This window comes from Anastrepha ludens, chromosome 4 (genome assembly GCF_028408465.1).
Source record: "Anastrepha ludens isolate Willacy chromosome 4, idAnaLude1.1, whole genome shotgun sequence".
In the NCBI taxonomy this organism is placed as follows: domain Eukaryota; kingdom Metazoa; phylum Arthropoda; class Insecta; order Diptera; family Tephritidae; genus Anastrepha; species Anastrepha ludens.
The window spans coordinates 52,822,018-52,837,861 of record NC_071500.1 but is presented as its reverse complement, the minus strand read 5'-3'; the positions used below and the strand labels follow the sequence as shown (position 1 = coordinate 52,837,861).

Here is a 15,844-nt window from a genome sequence, read left to right as displayed (position 1 = left end):
ATTGCCTGCCGAGGGGCGACCGCTATTGGAAAAATGTCTTTCTTAATTTTGGTGTTTCAGAGATTCGAACCTACGTTCTCTCTGTGAATTCCGAAAGGTAGTCCCGCACCAACCCATTCGGGTACGACGGTCGCCGTATTATCGATACTTATTATTACGAATGTAAAATTTTGTGTTCATAGACGCGTTGGCCTGTTGTTGCTTATTATAAAATGTAATATTGGATTTCGTTTGCATATTGCTGTAATTTCAGTAGACGTCGTATACGGATTTCCTCCAACTGCCTATTATATATACATATATGTATATAATTAGCGCTTACACCATTATTGGGTGTTAAGCAGAGCTCCTCCTCCTACTTGTGGCGTTGCTCCACAAATTGAGGGACCTACAGTTTCAAGTCAACTCCGAATGACAGATATTTTTTTAAGAGTAGGTTTTTCATGGCAAAAATACTCTTGGTGGTTTGCCATTACCTGCCGGGGGGCGACTACTATCAGAAAAAACTTGTTCTTCATTTTGGTGCTTCATGGAGTTTCGAACTTGCGCCTTCCGAATGGTAATCACGAACCAACTTATTCGTCTACGGTGGCTGAAGATTGTCTATTACTAGCAGAAAATTGCGCTATTAAAATAACTATTTCTTCTTTTTGCCTTTTCTTCATATGGTTAATAATAATTACACAAACCAAAAACGTTGAAGTATTCTACCAAATCAATTTTTATGATGAAAAGCTTTTCAAAACAATCTTGACAGCTGATGATCAATTGTGGAGATAATATGCCTTATGGGAGTGGATAGATTAATTAATGTGGATTTGTTGCTATTCACTGCATATGTAAACATGCTCTTAGGATAGATAGGGTTAGTTGACAGATTTGTATTCGGTTGGTGTCTAACTATACCATAAGTTATAATACAATCACATATAAGTAGATGATCTACTTTTTCGCGCTTAACTCAAAATCCGTAATTAAAAAGCGCGATTTCCCATACAAAATTTATCTCCCAAAATCTGAGATTATAAAATAATCCTAGATAATAGCGATACTTTTTGACATACAACCCTGGGTTATCGATAATTATTATTACGAATGTAAGGAGAAACATCAAAATAAAAACTAAATGAAATGGACGGTGGCAAAGAAAACGGATCTGTAAACATAATTCTAATAAAACTTTTCGTAAATATTATTAATTAAGGCCCAATTTGACAGAAAAAAGCGTGTGTCCATAACGTTTTGTCTTCTTATTACTTATTATAAAAAGTAATATAGAATATCCCATGCGCATTGCTGCCATAATTTTTTGCAACCTCAGTAAACGTCGCATATGGATTTCCTCCAACTGTTTGTTATTAGCAGCCAGTTGCGCGATTAAATTAGCTATTCCTTTTCCTTGTATTTTCTTCATATCGTTAATAATAATTAAAAAAACTAAAAACACCGGAATATTCCACAAAAATAATTTCTATGAGCAAGAACCTCTCAAAGCAATATTTACAGCTGATTGTCTATTTTGTAGGTAATCTACCATGTGTGAACGGGTAGATTAATTTGGTGGATTTATAGGTGATTAATGCATATGTGAATGTAGAAATTCTGGATATTCAACAGCGTTGGCAGTTCTGTGCACTTTAATCAGCTGTCTTTTATTTTGCATAGGAAAGCAAACGTGTAAAAATAATAGCTGTGGTATTGACTCAGACGTTTAGAACAGATGCGGAATTTTAAGTTGGTTGAATGACACAGAAATATTTAGTAAGTGCAAACGTTAGTCTAAAACTTCTTTTGATTTAAGCTGCTAATTAATTTTTCTTTTTTACGCCAATTTTTAACAAAGCAAACGCACAAATGGTACGTATAGTTTTTCTTCATCCCGATTTGGGGATAGGCGGCGCGGAACGATTGGTTGTGGATGCAGCGCTCGCATTGAAATCGCGAGGACATGAAGTCAGTTTCTTGACAAATCATCATGATCCATCGCACTGTTTTAAGGAAACTTCAGACGGCACTTTCCAGGTGAAAGTAGTTGGTGATTGGTTGCCACGCAAGATTTTCGGCCGATTTTATGCCCTTTGCGCGTACTTACGTATGATGTATGCTGCATTATATGCATCTCTCGTGTTGTCGCGCCAGGAACATTTAGATGTTTTCTTCTGTGATCAAATTTCTGTTGGTGTACCTATATTGAAACTTGCTAAGAGACGACCAAAAATTATTTTCTACTGTCATTTTCCCGACCAGTTACTGAGTATTCGAGAAGGGTATATTAAAAGTGTTTACAGAGCACCATTAAATTATTTGGAAGAATTTACTGTTGGTATGGCCGATGTGACTTTAGTCAACTCAAAGTTTACCTTACGTGTTTTCGGTGACACATTCCGTCGCCTAGATGGAGTACCCGACGTATTATATCCATCTTTGAACACTAAAAATTTCGATACAATGCAAGCCAAAATTGCACAGAAGGAAAGTATTGAGTTCGGAGTTCATGGTTGTGAAAATATACCACGAAATGCGTTTGTATTTCTTGATATTAATCGATATGAACGAAAAAAGAACCATGCATTAGCTTTGCACGCATTTCGTTTGCTGATCGATGCGTTGCCCATTTCGGAATCGAGACGTTGCCGGTTAATAATCGCTGGCGGATACGATAACCGCATTGTAGAAAATGTAGAGCACTACGAAGAACTCCATCAGCTGGTGAACAAGCTTGAACTGAGGGAAAACGTGTTATTGCTACGTTCCCCGAATGACGATGAAAAATTTGTACTGCTTTATAAAGCTCATTGTCTACTTTATACCCCTGATAACGAGCATTTCGGTATAGTGCCACTCGAAGGTATGTATATGTCAAAACCAGTGATTGCATTAAATAGTGGTGGACCGACGGAGACAATTGTAAACAACTCAACGGGATTTTTATGTGAGCAACAACCGACAAAATTTGCAGATGCAATGCTACAGCTATATAAGGATGATGCATTGCGTGAACGAATGGGTGTGATGGGGCACAAGCGGGTACAGCAAAAATTTTCTTTCGAAGCTTTTACCGATAAACTCAACAATATTGTGGAAAGCGTAATGAAACCGGCATGGACAAAGGAAAATAATATGAAAAAGGAGACATAAGTAATAAAGAGATTGCAATGTATCAGCACGAATTATTTATAACGCCATGAATAATTTATAATAAGATTTTCGCGAATGCTTTATAAATAATGCCAGAAAGTCATTCGTAAATTTACTCGATTGAAATTTTATTCTTCACGGCATAATTTAATTGCGACGATAAGCTATATTTCTTGAAGTATTAAAATTTTTCAGTTCTTTGCATTTAAAACTAGGTGTTATACTTTAAGAATTCAATATTGAAATAAAGGCAAGTTCATTTGAAATGCGCATATTTTAACTAACCAAATCTACTTTGCCAATTTACTCATATCGCTTATATAAATATAAATAACCAAGATCTTTTGGTGGATTTTGTGAAAGAGCTACTTTACTATCGTTGAAGATCACCCATCGTCCATCCTTTTGTATGTGGCAAACGTAATGTCCAACTTGGGCCGATGTGCCCATATGTGAGATAAAAGCAACGAGCTTATATTTGCCTACACCATTGCGGTACGTTCTCTGCTCCCCAACACCAGTATCAGCGTCAGCATGACTTTGTGGGGTTTCATCTATGTCCATATCGTCGGCATGTGAGAAAATCCAATCTGTTGCCCGCTCAATGTTGCCATCGGTAGCTTTCAATGCCTTAGTTGCCTGACGTTCCTCAAAACCCATGCTCATTAGCATTGCTACACTATCAGGATTAGCAATAAACTCAATTGCTTTACTATCGCCAATGCCATCAACAGGCAGTATAAACGGCTCCGATATATCCGCATCGCCTATATGCTCCATCAACCAATTTGAAGCTGCTTCTAGACTAATGTTTTTGGTGTGAAACACCGCTCGTTTGCAAGCTTCAAGTGGGAATCCCATTTGCATCAGCTCGCCCATTAAATTTTCATCAAATGAAAATTTTGGCTTGTCTTCTGTTTCAGGTAGAGGTTGCTCATTCGGTTGGATTCCAGTGGCTTTCCAGTTGCTGAGATCTAATTCGTCTGGCATATCAACCAACACATCCAACTTCTTTGGTACCCAATCGGAGCCAAGTGTAAACTTGCGCAAATGCAACATCAGGAAATCTGGCATGTTTTCAAGTCGTGTGGTCTTTTTGGCGGTGGTCATACAGTTTGCAGCGGATGAGTAGAATTGATCAAGCAATTCAGGTGCGAAAAAACGTTCTAAACAAGCTAGTAGGGGAACTTTGTGTCGCACTACGTTTTTGTCGCTGATATTATTTTTACCATCTGCGGCTTTACGTTCCAAATATTCTTTGACTTCGTCTAAGTTTGTGGCTTTTTCCAATGGTATTTCCAAGGGCAAGCAATAGTCATTGCGGTGTGTGTACTTTACCTTTTTGCTAGTCATGCACTCTACACGGTCTTCCAAATTGATTGTGAGTGCTTCTACTGGGTTGGCTTCACCACGAGAGTTTCGTTCGATTATATTGATAAGATGTAAATAAAAATCATAAGCATCCTGCTGCTGCTTTGTACTAAAGTCAGGATGATTTTTGCCAATTACGTTTTTGAACATAGCTGGCGAAATACCAGTACACTCTGAATCCAGCGAGTTCTCCGAGATGCTACTATATTTCCCTGACCACAGGCCATTTCCCAGCTTGGCCATTTGTATGTTGAAGTCATTTGCAGGGTCTGATGGAAATGCGTTGAAATATTTTTCAGCACCCTGTCCTACGTATCGCTTGATGAAATCAGGCAGCGTAAATATTACCTGTTAAATGAGTTTTTGGAAAAATTAAAATTATTAACTTATGCAAAAATAATTAAATAAATTCTGTAAATTAATAAATACAGATAACAAAATGCCCAAAAATTTTTTATTTTTTTTTTAAGGAGTTAAACGCAAAGAAATGGACATTCCCGTTTTCAGGACTAAAGTTATATGACGTCAGCATTCTTAAATTAATTTTTCAGCTATAATAATGAATAGTTGACAAATATTTTCTATTTAATAATGATTTTATAATTACGAACCATCATACGTTGGGAAGGCTGTTTTTTATGTATGAAATATAGTTTATAAAGACTCTGAAAATGTCCTAAAATTTAGGATTTAAAAAAGGGAAAATTAAAACAAATCTTTATATGTGTCTTGCAACATAACGTTATGTAAAATAAATAAAAAATACCCCTAGTAGAGGATTGCTCTTTAAAATGAGCCTATTTAAAAAAAAAAAAAAAAAAAAAAAATAACTAATAACATCAAAAAATATGAGCTAAGCAGTAAAATCATAATTTTTTCTTTTTTTTTCATGATGTAATATATTGATCGGCGGTCGCCGTAGCCGAATAGGTTGGTGCGTGACTACCATTCGGAATTCAGAGAATTTAGGTTCGAGTCTCGGTGGAAGATCAAAATAAAGACAACGTTTTATTTCATAGCGGTCGCCCCTCGGCAGGCAATGGCAAACCTCGGAGTGTATTTCTGCCATGAAAAAGCTCCTCATAAAAAATATCTGCCGTTCGGAGTCGGCTTGAAACTGTAAATCCCCCCATTTGTAGAACATCAAGACGCACACCACAAATAGGAGAAGGAGATCGGCCAAACATCCGAAATGGGTGTATGGGCCAATTACATATATATATATACATATATATATGTATATATAATATTGTTATAATATTACTCACCTGCATTACACTGTTGATGTAACACGAATTGCCGAGATTACGCATACCCGTGTAGCCTTGACCAGCTAGTGGCTGTAGCTCACTATCGCTTTCTGTAAGTAGGGACCATTCACCAATGCGTTGATTAATTTCTATCTCCAATTCCACCATCGATTTTTCACTCTTTTTCATGGCGGCCATATTTATACCGAAGTGAGTGAGATGCTTTTCCAGATTTGTATCGATAACCATGTCATCTTCTGGATATGAGAAAACATCAGATTTACCGTCGGCAGTAATTGTGCCCAATTTAACAGCCAACGGATAGCCTTTTTCTTGGTAGTACTCAACAGCATGATCATTGCCACCGGAACCGTCGAAAAATTTACGCCCACAAAGTATGGAGCCATCAGTTAGGTTCAACCATAAGTTGTTTGTTAAGTCACATTTTTCGCATTTCCAACCTGACGGCGGTATTTTTTTGCCATTATCTAGCTGAATTAAGGTATCTGAATACTTGGAGACTTGTCGTACCTCGCCATCCCAAGTACCTACATGAATTATTAATTGCCAATTAGATTTTAAAATAATGTACTTGAAGTCTTACCTGTTAGTGTTTTCTTTTCTAATTGAGCCAAAGCTGAATCCTGTGCCAGCACCGCCCCAACCGACTGTGTTACAAGCAGAGGCAATTGCTCATCGGGGAATGGCAATTTCTTTTCAATGTCTGGCATTACCACAATACTAAAAGTATCCTTAATTTCAAATTTCTTTTCATTTGCCTCATTATAACCACCCTCGACGCCTATGGCCAATCGGGTTATTTTACGCTCTGGTCCACCTTCTTCAGCGCATGCACTGCCCGTACTTTCTTTGGGAGTCTTAATCCGTTGTATATGCAAGAACACCGCATTTCCAGTCTTTTCAGCATATCGTTTGACGTATGCTTCACCAAAGCCAAGAAAGCTACTTAAACTCACATAAAGTCCAGTCGGACTTTCCGGGGTATCGTATGAATAGACACATTCATCTTTATAGATGGGTACATTATCGCATGGTACGCGAATTTTCGTCAAATGCTTTTGTAACTGTTCCATTGCCTTGATAATACCTTGGAACGTTTATCTTTATTTCAATATATATTATTGAATTTGAAGTCCAATTATTGTTCTACGACTAAAGTTACAAGAAATATTATTTTACAGCAATTAATCAGCAATTTAACAACCTATGCGTCAATGCAAGTTTTATTTTAGGATTTAGGCATTTGAAACAGATAGGTTGCAATCGGAACACGACAGAATGGCAGTGAATGCCATTTTTACCATACAAATGCATGCAATATGTTGTACGTATCAAGGCTAATATGAAATTCAAATTGTTTTAAAATATGTAACATATTTACACTATATCAGGCCGTAAATATCCGGCCTAATTCATTTTGTTTTCCTGACCCAGAACATTAACCGATTAGACCATTGGACTTATAAAATCCAAAATTGGAAATTTCCGTAGAATCTTGTCAGCTGATTACGCTCTCACCACACAGAAAAACTATAATTTTTATTAAAATAACTTAAACCATTTTGAATGATGTTAATTACACTGTGCGACAATTTTGGGGTCATCAAAATCAAACCACACCGGACCTTTTTTTTCTGAAAATATACCTATTCAATAGCAAAACCCTCGCTGGGTTTTTAAAAGTTAGCTCGATTTTTTTTTTTATTGCGTTTTGAAGTTTTCTATTTTCATGAGATTTTGGAGTTTTACCTGTACGCTAAATTTGACTTATAAATCGACCTTTGTTTGATTTAATCGATTTATTTTGTCATAGCTTGATGCAGAAATTTCGTACATGTACAAATAAACTTATTTTGAGAAGAACCTATATCTCAATACGCAATTTTCAATACCAAAATTTCGAAAAATTGTATGTTTTTACCATTTTTTACTGTAATTATGAAAATAATTAAAATTTCTCACTATTTCTTTTATCAAAAATGTTGCAAAATGTACTAAAAAAGTCATTTATAAGATAAAAACATAAAACTGAACTTTAAGTTTGTTATTTTCTAAAAAAATAAATTTTTAACAAGATTTTTCTTCATAAAAATAATTTTTTTATACTCTGTTGTGAAACGTCCACAACAATAGCAGAAAACGTTAATATTTGCAGGACAATTGTACATTTTTTATTTTCTTAATTCATAAAAAATTCACGTAAATGAAATTAATAAATTCAAATATGTTAACAAAAACCGTATTGTTCACAAAATATTTAGCGCGTCAAATGTGTTTTAGGAGTTGTTATGCACGAACCTGATCTCGCAAGACTGCTGCGATCTTAGAAAAGTAAAATCGTTGGGAACAAATTTTGGAATTTCTAAAATAAACATTTCCTGATAAGACAGACTACAACCTTCTTTATACTTTTTATTTTGGAATGTGTGCTAGCCACTTTTCTATGTACTTAACAGGCTAAAAGTCTTGTGAGACCAATCTTGCTTTTCACTACTCACGATCACATTTTGTTACATCCAATATTCATTGGAAAACCGTATCTGGAAAAAATACTAGCAAAAATAGAAAAATCTGAAAATGTGTATAACGGGTGGTTACGTATAAAATTATTTTCATAATTACAGTAAAAAATGGTAAAAACATACAATTTTTCGAAATTTTGGTATTGAAAATTGCGTATTGAGATATAGGTTCTTCTCAAAATAAGTTTATTTGTACATGTATGAAATTTCTGCATCAAGCTATGACAAAATGAATCGATTAAATCAAACAAAGGTCGATTTATAAGTCAAATTTAGCGTACAGGTAAAACTCCAAAATCTCATGAAAATAGAAAACTTCAAAACGCAATAAAAAAAAAAATCGAGCTAACTTTTAAAAACCCAGCGAGGGTTTTGCTATTGAATAGGTATATTTTCAGAAAAAAAAGGTCCGGTGCGGTTTGATTTTTGATGTCGCACTGTGTTATAGATAAATGAACTATTTCCATTTGGTTTTTGGCTTTGGTTTATTAAAGAATGAAAAATTGTAACTGATAACTCGGATGTGTGAAAAAGTGTGTATGCAAAAATATCAATGACAACTTTGTGTCAATACAATCAAACACAAATACACATCCGATATATTGTGTAAATATGTAACTAAAAAAGCGCAGTTGTTTTCTACGATATAAGTTTTGCTCAAATTTATGTTCTCTACGGGTTACGGTAAGGGACCACTTTACGTTAGTCAGTGTGCGCACCATTCAAGTACGTTCACATATGCATTAATTACCAATAAATCCACAAAATTAAGCTACCCGTCACATATGGCAGATTACCTGCAAAATTGACAATCAGCTGTCAATAGTGTTGTGAAAGGTTTTTCTTCATAGAAATTATTTTCGTTGAATATTTCGGACCTTTTGGTTTGTTTAATTATTACTAACGATATGAAGAAAATACAAGAAGAAGAAATAGCTAATTTAATTGCGGAATTGGCTGCTAATAATAAACAGTTGGAGGAAATCCGTAAACGACTGAGGTTTCAAAAAATTATGGCGCAATACGCATTCGAAATTCGATATTACATTTTATAACAAGTAATAAGAGGACACACGTTTACGGGCACACATTTTTTTCTGTTAAATGAATTCATAGTTAATAATACCTAACAAACATTTTATTAGAGTTATGTCTACAAACCTGTTAAACCAAATAATGATCTACTACACACAAAACACGGGTGTTTATGTCAAAAAGTATGGTTATTATCTAAGATTATTTTATAATCCCAGATTTTGGGAGATAAATTATGTATGGGAAATCTCGCCTTTTAATTACGGATTGGGAGTTAAGCATGAAAAAGTAGATCGTGTACTTATTATTAGCGTAATTTTCTCATTTCAAGTGTCAAACAGTAGAAAGTTTTTAAACTTCAAAATAGCTATGATGGGGTGGCCATAGCCATACGAAAAAATATTAAATTCAAAACAGTAGAATATAACACAGTTCAAGACATTTTAATTATTAAAACAAAAAACCTAGTCCCAAATTTGACCTTCACTTCAGTTCACTTTCTAGCCAGTATCTTTACTGGTGACTTTGAAGCAGAAATTGAATTACTTTAGGCTTTTTAGAAGCCGATTATCATCGCGCATGATTTTAATGCTAGAAGCAAATTGTGGGGTGATGCAATGGACACAGGAAAGGGGGAAAAGCTAGTTAGCCTCATTCTCGGTTCAAAATTTGTATGCCTAAATGATGGCAACATCACCTTTAAAAAAGACCTAAAGAATTCGAATGGATCGGTGTTGGACCTAACTTTTATTAGCCTCGCTAAAAATTGTGCTTGGAGAGCCCTGCCCTTCCCTCTCGGGGCAGTCACCATCTCCCAGTCGTTTTGGATATGGAAACGGTTGCGAAAAAGCAAAAAAGAAATTCCTTCATGCTTTACAAGATGCGAATTTCGACCCCTGCTTTGATAATATGTGAAGGTTTTAAAAGAGAATGTGAAGGTTGCCACTTTTCTCTTAATTACAAGATTGTACCCAAGCCTTGGTGGAACGATGCACTTGCTAAATCATATCGGTTAATGGTATCGTCTTTCAAAAAAAGTAAATCCGATGTAAAAAAAAGCAAGAAAGAAAACTTTGAGAACAAAATTGATGAGATTAATCACAACTCAAACACCACTGAGGCTCGATGCTTTGTTAAATGTCTGAAGGGTGTTAATGAGTCATCTTCTGATTATGGTTAGAACGAGGATAAAAATAGGGGCTATTTAGCCTTTCTTAAGAGCCTCTGGTGTTGGCTCTTGTTTTGGTTCCAATGGGGCTTCGTTTCACGTATGAGCAGATGGTGGCTGTCCTTGACCGGAGAAAAAAAAGATCAGCGGGGGGTTGTGACGGTGTCACATATGAAATGTTAAGAGCATTGACTGACAATAATTTATGCACCCTGCTCACTGCCATGAATGATTCTTTTATTTCCTTGGAAAGAGACAGAGCACAAATTCCGAATAGACTTTGCAACTTCGTCTATCTTCGACGAAAATCGACAAAATCTTAGATAAAGATACCTCATATAACTATTGCGCTGCCCTACTGAATCGTAGAATCCTAGATTACAAGCTTCAAAATGTTCACATTATTTCGACGCCAGGCCACTCTGGTATACAAATAAAAGAAAAAGCTGACTCTATTGCAAAAGAGGCTGTCGACAAAGGGCTGCCATTAGTGGTAAATTTCACGGTTGATGGAGCACTCAGAAATATCAAAATGAACATCTAGAGGGAGTGATTTCACAGGTATAATGAGTTTTCTCTAAATAATTCCAATCTTCTTGACAAACTGACTGACAAAATTCCATCCAAACCATAGTTTAAAGGTTTCAAAATTGATGTACCAGACATCAAATTGTGCAATAGAATCATCGCCGAACACGCAGAACACTCGTCTTATTTATGCCTCTCACAAACAAACAAAACCTGCTATATTACTAAAACCGTGAACATATCTTCGAGACGAGTGTACCATCATAAAAAAAATAATAATCGAAAGTCGAATATACGTAGCCCGCGAAATTTGAAAATTCACCTTTTTTTTTAACAGACCTGTGCCGTAATTCGGCCATCCGTAAACATTAATTTTGAATGGCTCGCTGTAGCATTTCGGTCGGCATCTCGTGAAAAACTTTAGTAGTGTTGGCTTCCAATGCCTCAATCGAAGCTGGTTTATCCACAAAGGATTTAACCTTTACATACCTCCACAAATAAAAGCCCAAAGGTGTGATATTACACGATCGAGTATAATGAAAAAAAACGATAAAATAAATATAATAGCCAAAATTCAATTCAATAGCAATAGAGCTTTTGCTTCAAATAACAGTAAAACAACTTCAGGCAATCTTAATAAAACTGCATTCTGTTTTTTATTTCTTTTCGAAGTAAAGTATTATGCCTTTATTCCACTGTTCCATTTAATGTGAATATTTAATATTATCATAATTTTTTTTATAAATTTTACTTCTTATTGTTTTTTTTTTTTTTTCTTTTAATGTGTATGCTTATTATTTATGCTGCTTTCATTTATTTTTACTACTACGAATACTACAAATTTAATTTAATTGAATTAAATAGAAACAAATAATTATGTAGAATGCGATATACATTTTTTAAGTTCATTTTTCTGTTTGCATATTTATAAATTATACATAAGTATATATACGTAAGTGTACGCATGTATGTTTAACCTTGAAAACTCTAATTCTGTGTATTTGTTATAAGAAATTTTGTGATATTTTGAGAAAATTTGTTAAACTTCCTTTTAATACGAACACGACCATTCCGTATATCTACATACCTATGTAGGTATATACATACCTTTATGCACACAAATCAAAATCAATCCACAATAATCATTTTACATAATCAGCTTAATTCTGATACTACTTAAATGTATGCAGCTTAACTCATTTCTTATGTCCATAACTTAAAATCACACATTTTTGTGGGAATCTGGATTATATGTAACTTAGCATCATATAACTCTACAATTAGTGAGAAACCCATTTCATATGATGGCCAAGATTTCAATCACGTAATATATTTATTATAATTAAATTTATCTACGATTTTATGCTTGATTAGATACCTGTTTGTGAGGCTCTAAGGTAATAGGGAGAAAGATGAAAGTACATGGCATTTTTTTTTGGTTTTCAAGCACTTATTCTGCTGCAAATTATCTATCACATCAACTACGGAGGATATAACCCGCAAAATATAATATGGTTTGAGGAAGGAATCGGCATTTAATTAAAAAACTTCTAAAACGACTTAAAGACGCATTGGTTCTCAGATCTTCTGAGGCCTTATTTCAGTGGTCCCCGCCATCGTAAGTGCTGCTTATTGTTTTTTTTTAACTTTCCAAAACAAGTTTTACTAGTATCATACATTGCAAGCATAAAATATTGTTATATATCAAAGTATTCGGGATTCTCATTTTGGGACTCATAAAATTTTTCGTCAAATTTTAATTCATGATGTAAAATAATAAAATATGATTTTTAGTATACATACATATATATATTTTCCAGCACCAGGTTGTTCAATCAAAAGCTATATACACATACATTTCGTTCCAGTCAATCCTATTTGGTCATAACAAATCTCTAAAAGAGAAAACGAAATCCATACTCAAAAATCTATATACTCGCATAAGCAAAATACGCGAGATTATCATCAGTTCAACTAGGTTTTTTAGGAAGGACCGATCGAACCAAACTTAAAATAAGCGCTTACAGAGACAAAAAGACAAAAGAAGGTACATTTATAGACATACAAGGTGGAGTAAAATTAATCACTTAATTCAATAACTTTTTTACTAAAAAAAATTTTACACTTTGTTTACTGTCTTGTAAATCTTCCGATAGCGTCATAAATTTTGCAGCACCCTGTATCGGGTATTTTTTCTAAGAGCTTGAGAACTTAAAGTGATAGTATAAAACTGGAATATTGTTGGAATGAATTTGTTTTTATTATAATCTGCTAGATAATTTCATGGCATTTATTTTTCGAATATAATATCTGGCTTATGCCCGCCGCGGCTACGAGTTCTATGATCCATTCGACCAGTCCAAGTTTTGACTACTTTTTCCAATAAATCAGGCCATATGGTGGTTTGAATATTGCAATAAATCGATTATTAAGCGCACTGGCACGTTGTATGGCAAGTTGCGCCGTCTTGTGGGAACCAAATACTGTCGATGTTTAGCTGATTAAATTTTGGACACAAAAATCCAGTCAGCATGGTTCGTGGGGGCTCGCTCATTTCGAAACAAATAGGGACCAATGAATCCGCCAGTGTTCTATGAACTTCGCGAACAGATTTGTTGTTTTTCTTTTTTTCAAAGTAAATTTGGAACCGTTGCTCTGTCGTTAAACGATTTAAGCTAAACCTTACCGAACACAAATGTCAACATATTTTGCTATTCTCAGCTGTCAAACTATAGTTATCAATATCGACAGTTCTCATGCAGCTAAAAAAACACCCGACATGCACATACTATATATACTTGTAAATAAGTACGTAATTTATTGACCAATGGATTGCAGCATTGAGTAAGTAATTTGACTTATTTTTTTGCTAATACTTACTCGATGATTGCGGTTAAAAAATGTTATATCCATATGTACGCGTATGTGCATACATACATACGTAGTATATATAAATATTGTATATATACATACATACATATTAAGACAGCTTTAGTTAGTTGTTGTTTTTCATTATAAACTGCCTTTAATTTAATCTAAATGTGTTTGAAAATAAATTGTTTAAAAATTTACGAGGAGAATCATCAAATATTGGGATATAGTTAGCTCAAACTGCTACATACATATATACATATGTTCCACATTCAATTAAGCACATACGTATTTTAGATCTCTTTCAACTACCGCTCACCTTTTGATATATGTATGTGTATAGATGTGTACATACACATATTCATTTTCGCATGTGTATATTTTTATTATTACATCTTTATGACAATTTTATGAATTTTGCATACACATTTACTTAGTACTCAGAGCACATACATATGAAATCATGTTTCTTTATATGCTATTATTATTATTTTAAATATTTGAACCGTTAGTAATCGAGTAAAAAAATACATATCAATATCCATCCCCTTATTATTACTTTCTATTAATCTTTAACTTCACACAGATTTACACATGCAAACTCACATCTTGGCTCAGAAAACACTTTAACCTTTAGCTTTAATTACTTAATCTGTAATATTTATGTGTGTATCCTTATATAAGTAGACGATCTCAACTGTTACTCTTCTGTTTTCTTTACGCGATCAATAAACTCAATACTCTCACCTACACATGTATGTATGTGTGCATATAATCAACATATGTATATTATCAACAATGCCATTCTTTGGACTTTTGACCAAAAATATTTGAAGTAGAAAAAAATTTTTAAATATACTGAACAATCCCGATATTTTTTGCTCTGAAAGCAAACAGAGTTAATTTACAATATAATAACTTAATTTGTTTACAAAATTTAGAATGAACTAATAAAATAATATTTTTCATAAAGATTAATGAAATGAAGGCATTGAATTAAACCCGACATGATTATTCATATATACATATTTTGATTATCTTCTTTCTCAAGTGCAATGATTTTTGATTTTCTTTCTCACATCCATCAAAAATAAGTAATTAATCTTATTAAAAAAAAAAAAATAATAAATAAATAAATAAATAAAAAAAAAACCACTAGGTATACATTTGCAAGTTCCTATCAGAAAGTCTGGTACATCCTCATCTACACAACAAGGCTGCGGATTTTGTACGAGTATAAAGCGAATTCCCACGCACGAGCCTTTGTGTTCACTTCCATTCTAGACTCTACAATGGACTACAAATTCACGATAAGCTAAGCCTTGTAAAATGAAATGATATTGAGCGCCTTGTCCAGACCATTTGTTACCAGAGGAGAAAATGCGCAACACCATCAGAGGAAAAAATTAGTGAAAAGCATCGAGAAATTTGAGCCACTTCAAACTAGCACTTTTTTATACTACATACTTAGTGGATTATAAAGCTGCGTACCAATTTGTTTTTAATCCTGTTAAAAAAGTTCTAAATTTTGCTAAACATTTTTCGATTTTTATGTGACATTTGTTGTGGAATGAGCTTTATTTTTATGAAAAATGAATGAGAATTAAAAACAGGGAAAAGTAGTTAAAACCTATAAAAAATATTCGTTTCTATTATTTTTTTCGCAAGTATATATATGTATATATAATTGGCGCGTACATCTTTTGCTGGATGTTGGAATGTTTATGGCGCTAACGATTAGTAGATGATTTTTTATGCGAAGCTTTTTCTTGGCAGAAATATATTAAGAGGCCTACCGAGGGGCGACCGCTATTAGAAAAAACCTGTTCCATTATTTGGTGTTTTATGATCACAGGGCATTAAAAAATCGTCGCTAAAGGCTTACTAACTGCGAAGTAACAGGGCGATCAAAGAATTATGGTACTAAGCTTCAGCTTCCA

The 15,844-nt window shown here is 34.1% G+C and overlaps 2 protein-coding genes across 2 annotated transcripts; one reads left to right on the top strand and one right to left on the bottom strand.

Annotated features, from left to right (window-relative positions):
- Positions 1 to 1,650: 1,650 nt before the first annotated feature.
- Positions 1,651 to 3,418, top strand: LOC128862350 (alpha-1,3/1,6-mannosyltransferase ALG2). Its single transcript, XM_054100920.1, has 2 exons — positions 1,651 to 1,761; positions 1,844 to 3,418. Exon 2 carries the CDS (start codon positions 1,855 to 1,857, stop codon positions 3,136 to 3,138), a length of 1,284 nt encoding a protein of 427 aa, XP_053956895.1. The 5' UTR covers positions 1,651 to 1,761; positions 1,844 to 1,854; the 3' UTR covers positions 3,139 to 3,418.
- On the bottom strand, positions 3,246 to 7,022 carry LOC128862349 (ubiquitin carboxyl-terminal hydrolase 5). The gene is made up of 3 exons (XM_054100919.1): positions 6,364 to 7,022; positions 5,778 to 6,307; positions 3,246 to 4,857 (listed from the first exon to the last, which is right to left on the bottom strand). The coding sequence occupies exons 1-3, from the start codon at positions 6,851 to 6,853 to the stop codon at positions 3,442 to 3,444; spliced, it is 2,436 nt and encodes an 811-aa protein (XP_053956894.1). The 5' UTR covers positions 6,854 to 7,022; the 3' UTR covers positions 3,246 to 3,441.
- Between the last annotated feature and the right edge of the window lie 8,822 nt (positions 7,023 to 15,844).

Coding starts and splice junctions, on each gene's coding strand:
- LOC128862350 (XM_054100920.1), top strand. CDS start 1,855: ATGGTACGTATAGTTTTTCTTCATCCCGATTTGGGGATAGGCGGCGCG.
- LOC128862349 (XM_054100919.1), bottom strand. CDS start 6,853: ATGGAACAGTTACAAAAGCATTTGACGAAAATTCGCGTACCATGCGAT. Junction 6,308..6,363: donor AGAAAAGAAAACACTAACAG/GTAAGACTTCAA, acceptor TAATTCATGTAG/GTACTTGGGATGGCGAGGTA. Junction 4,858..5,777: donor ACATCAACAGTGTAATGCAG/GTGAGTAATATT, acceptor CTCATTTAACAG/GTAATATTTACGCTGCCTGA.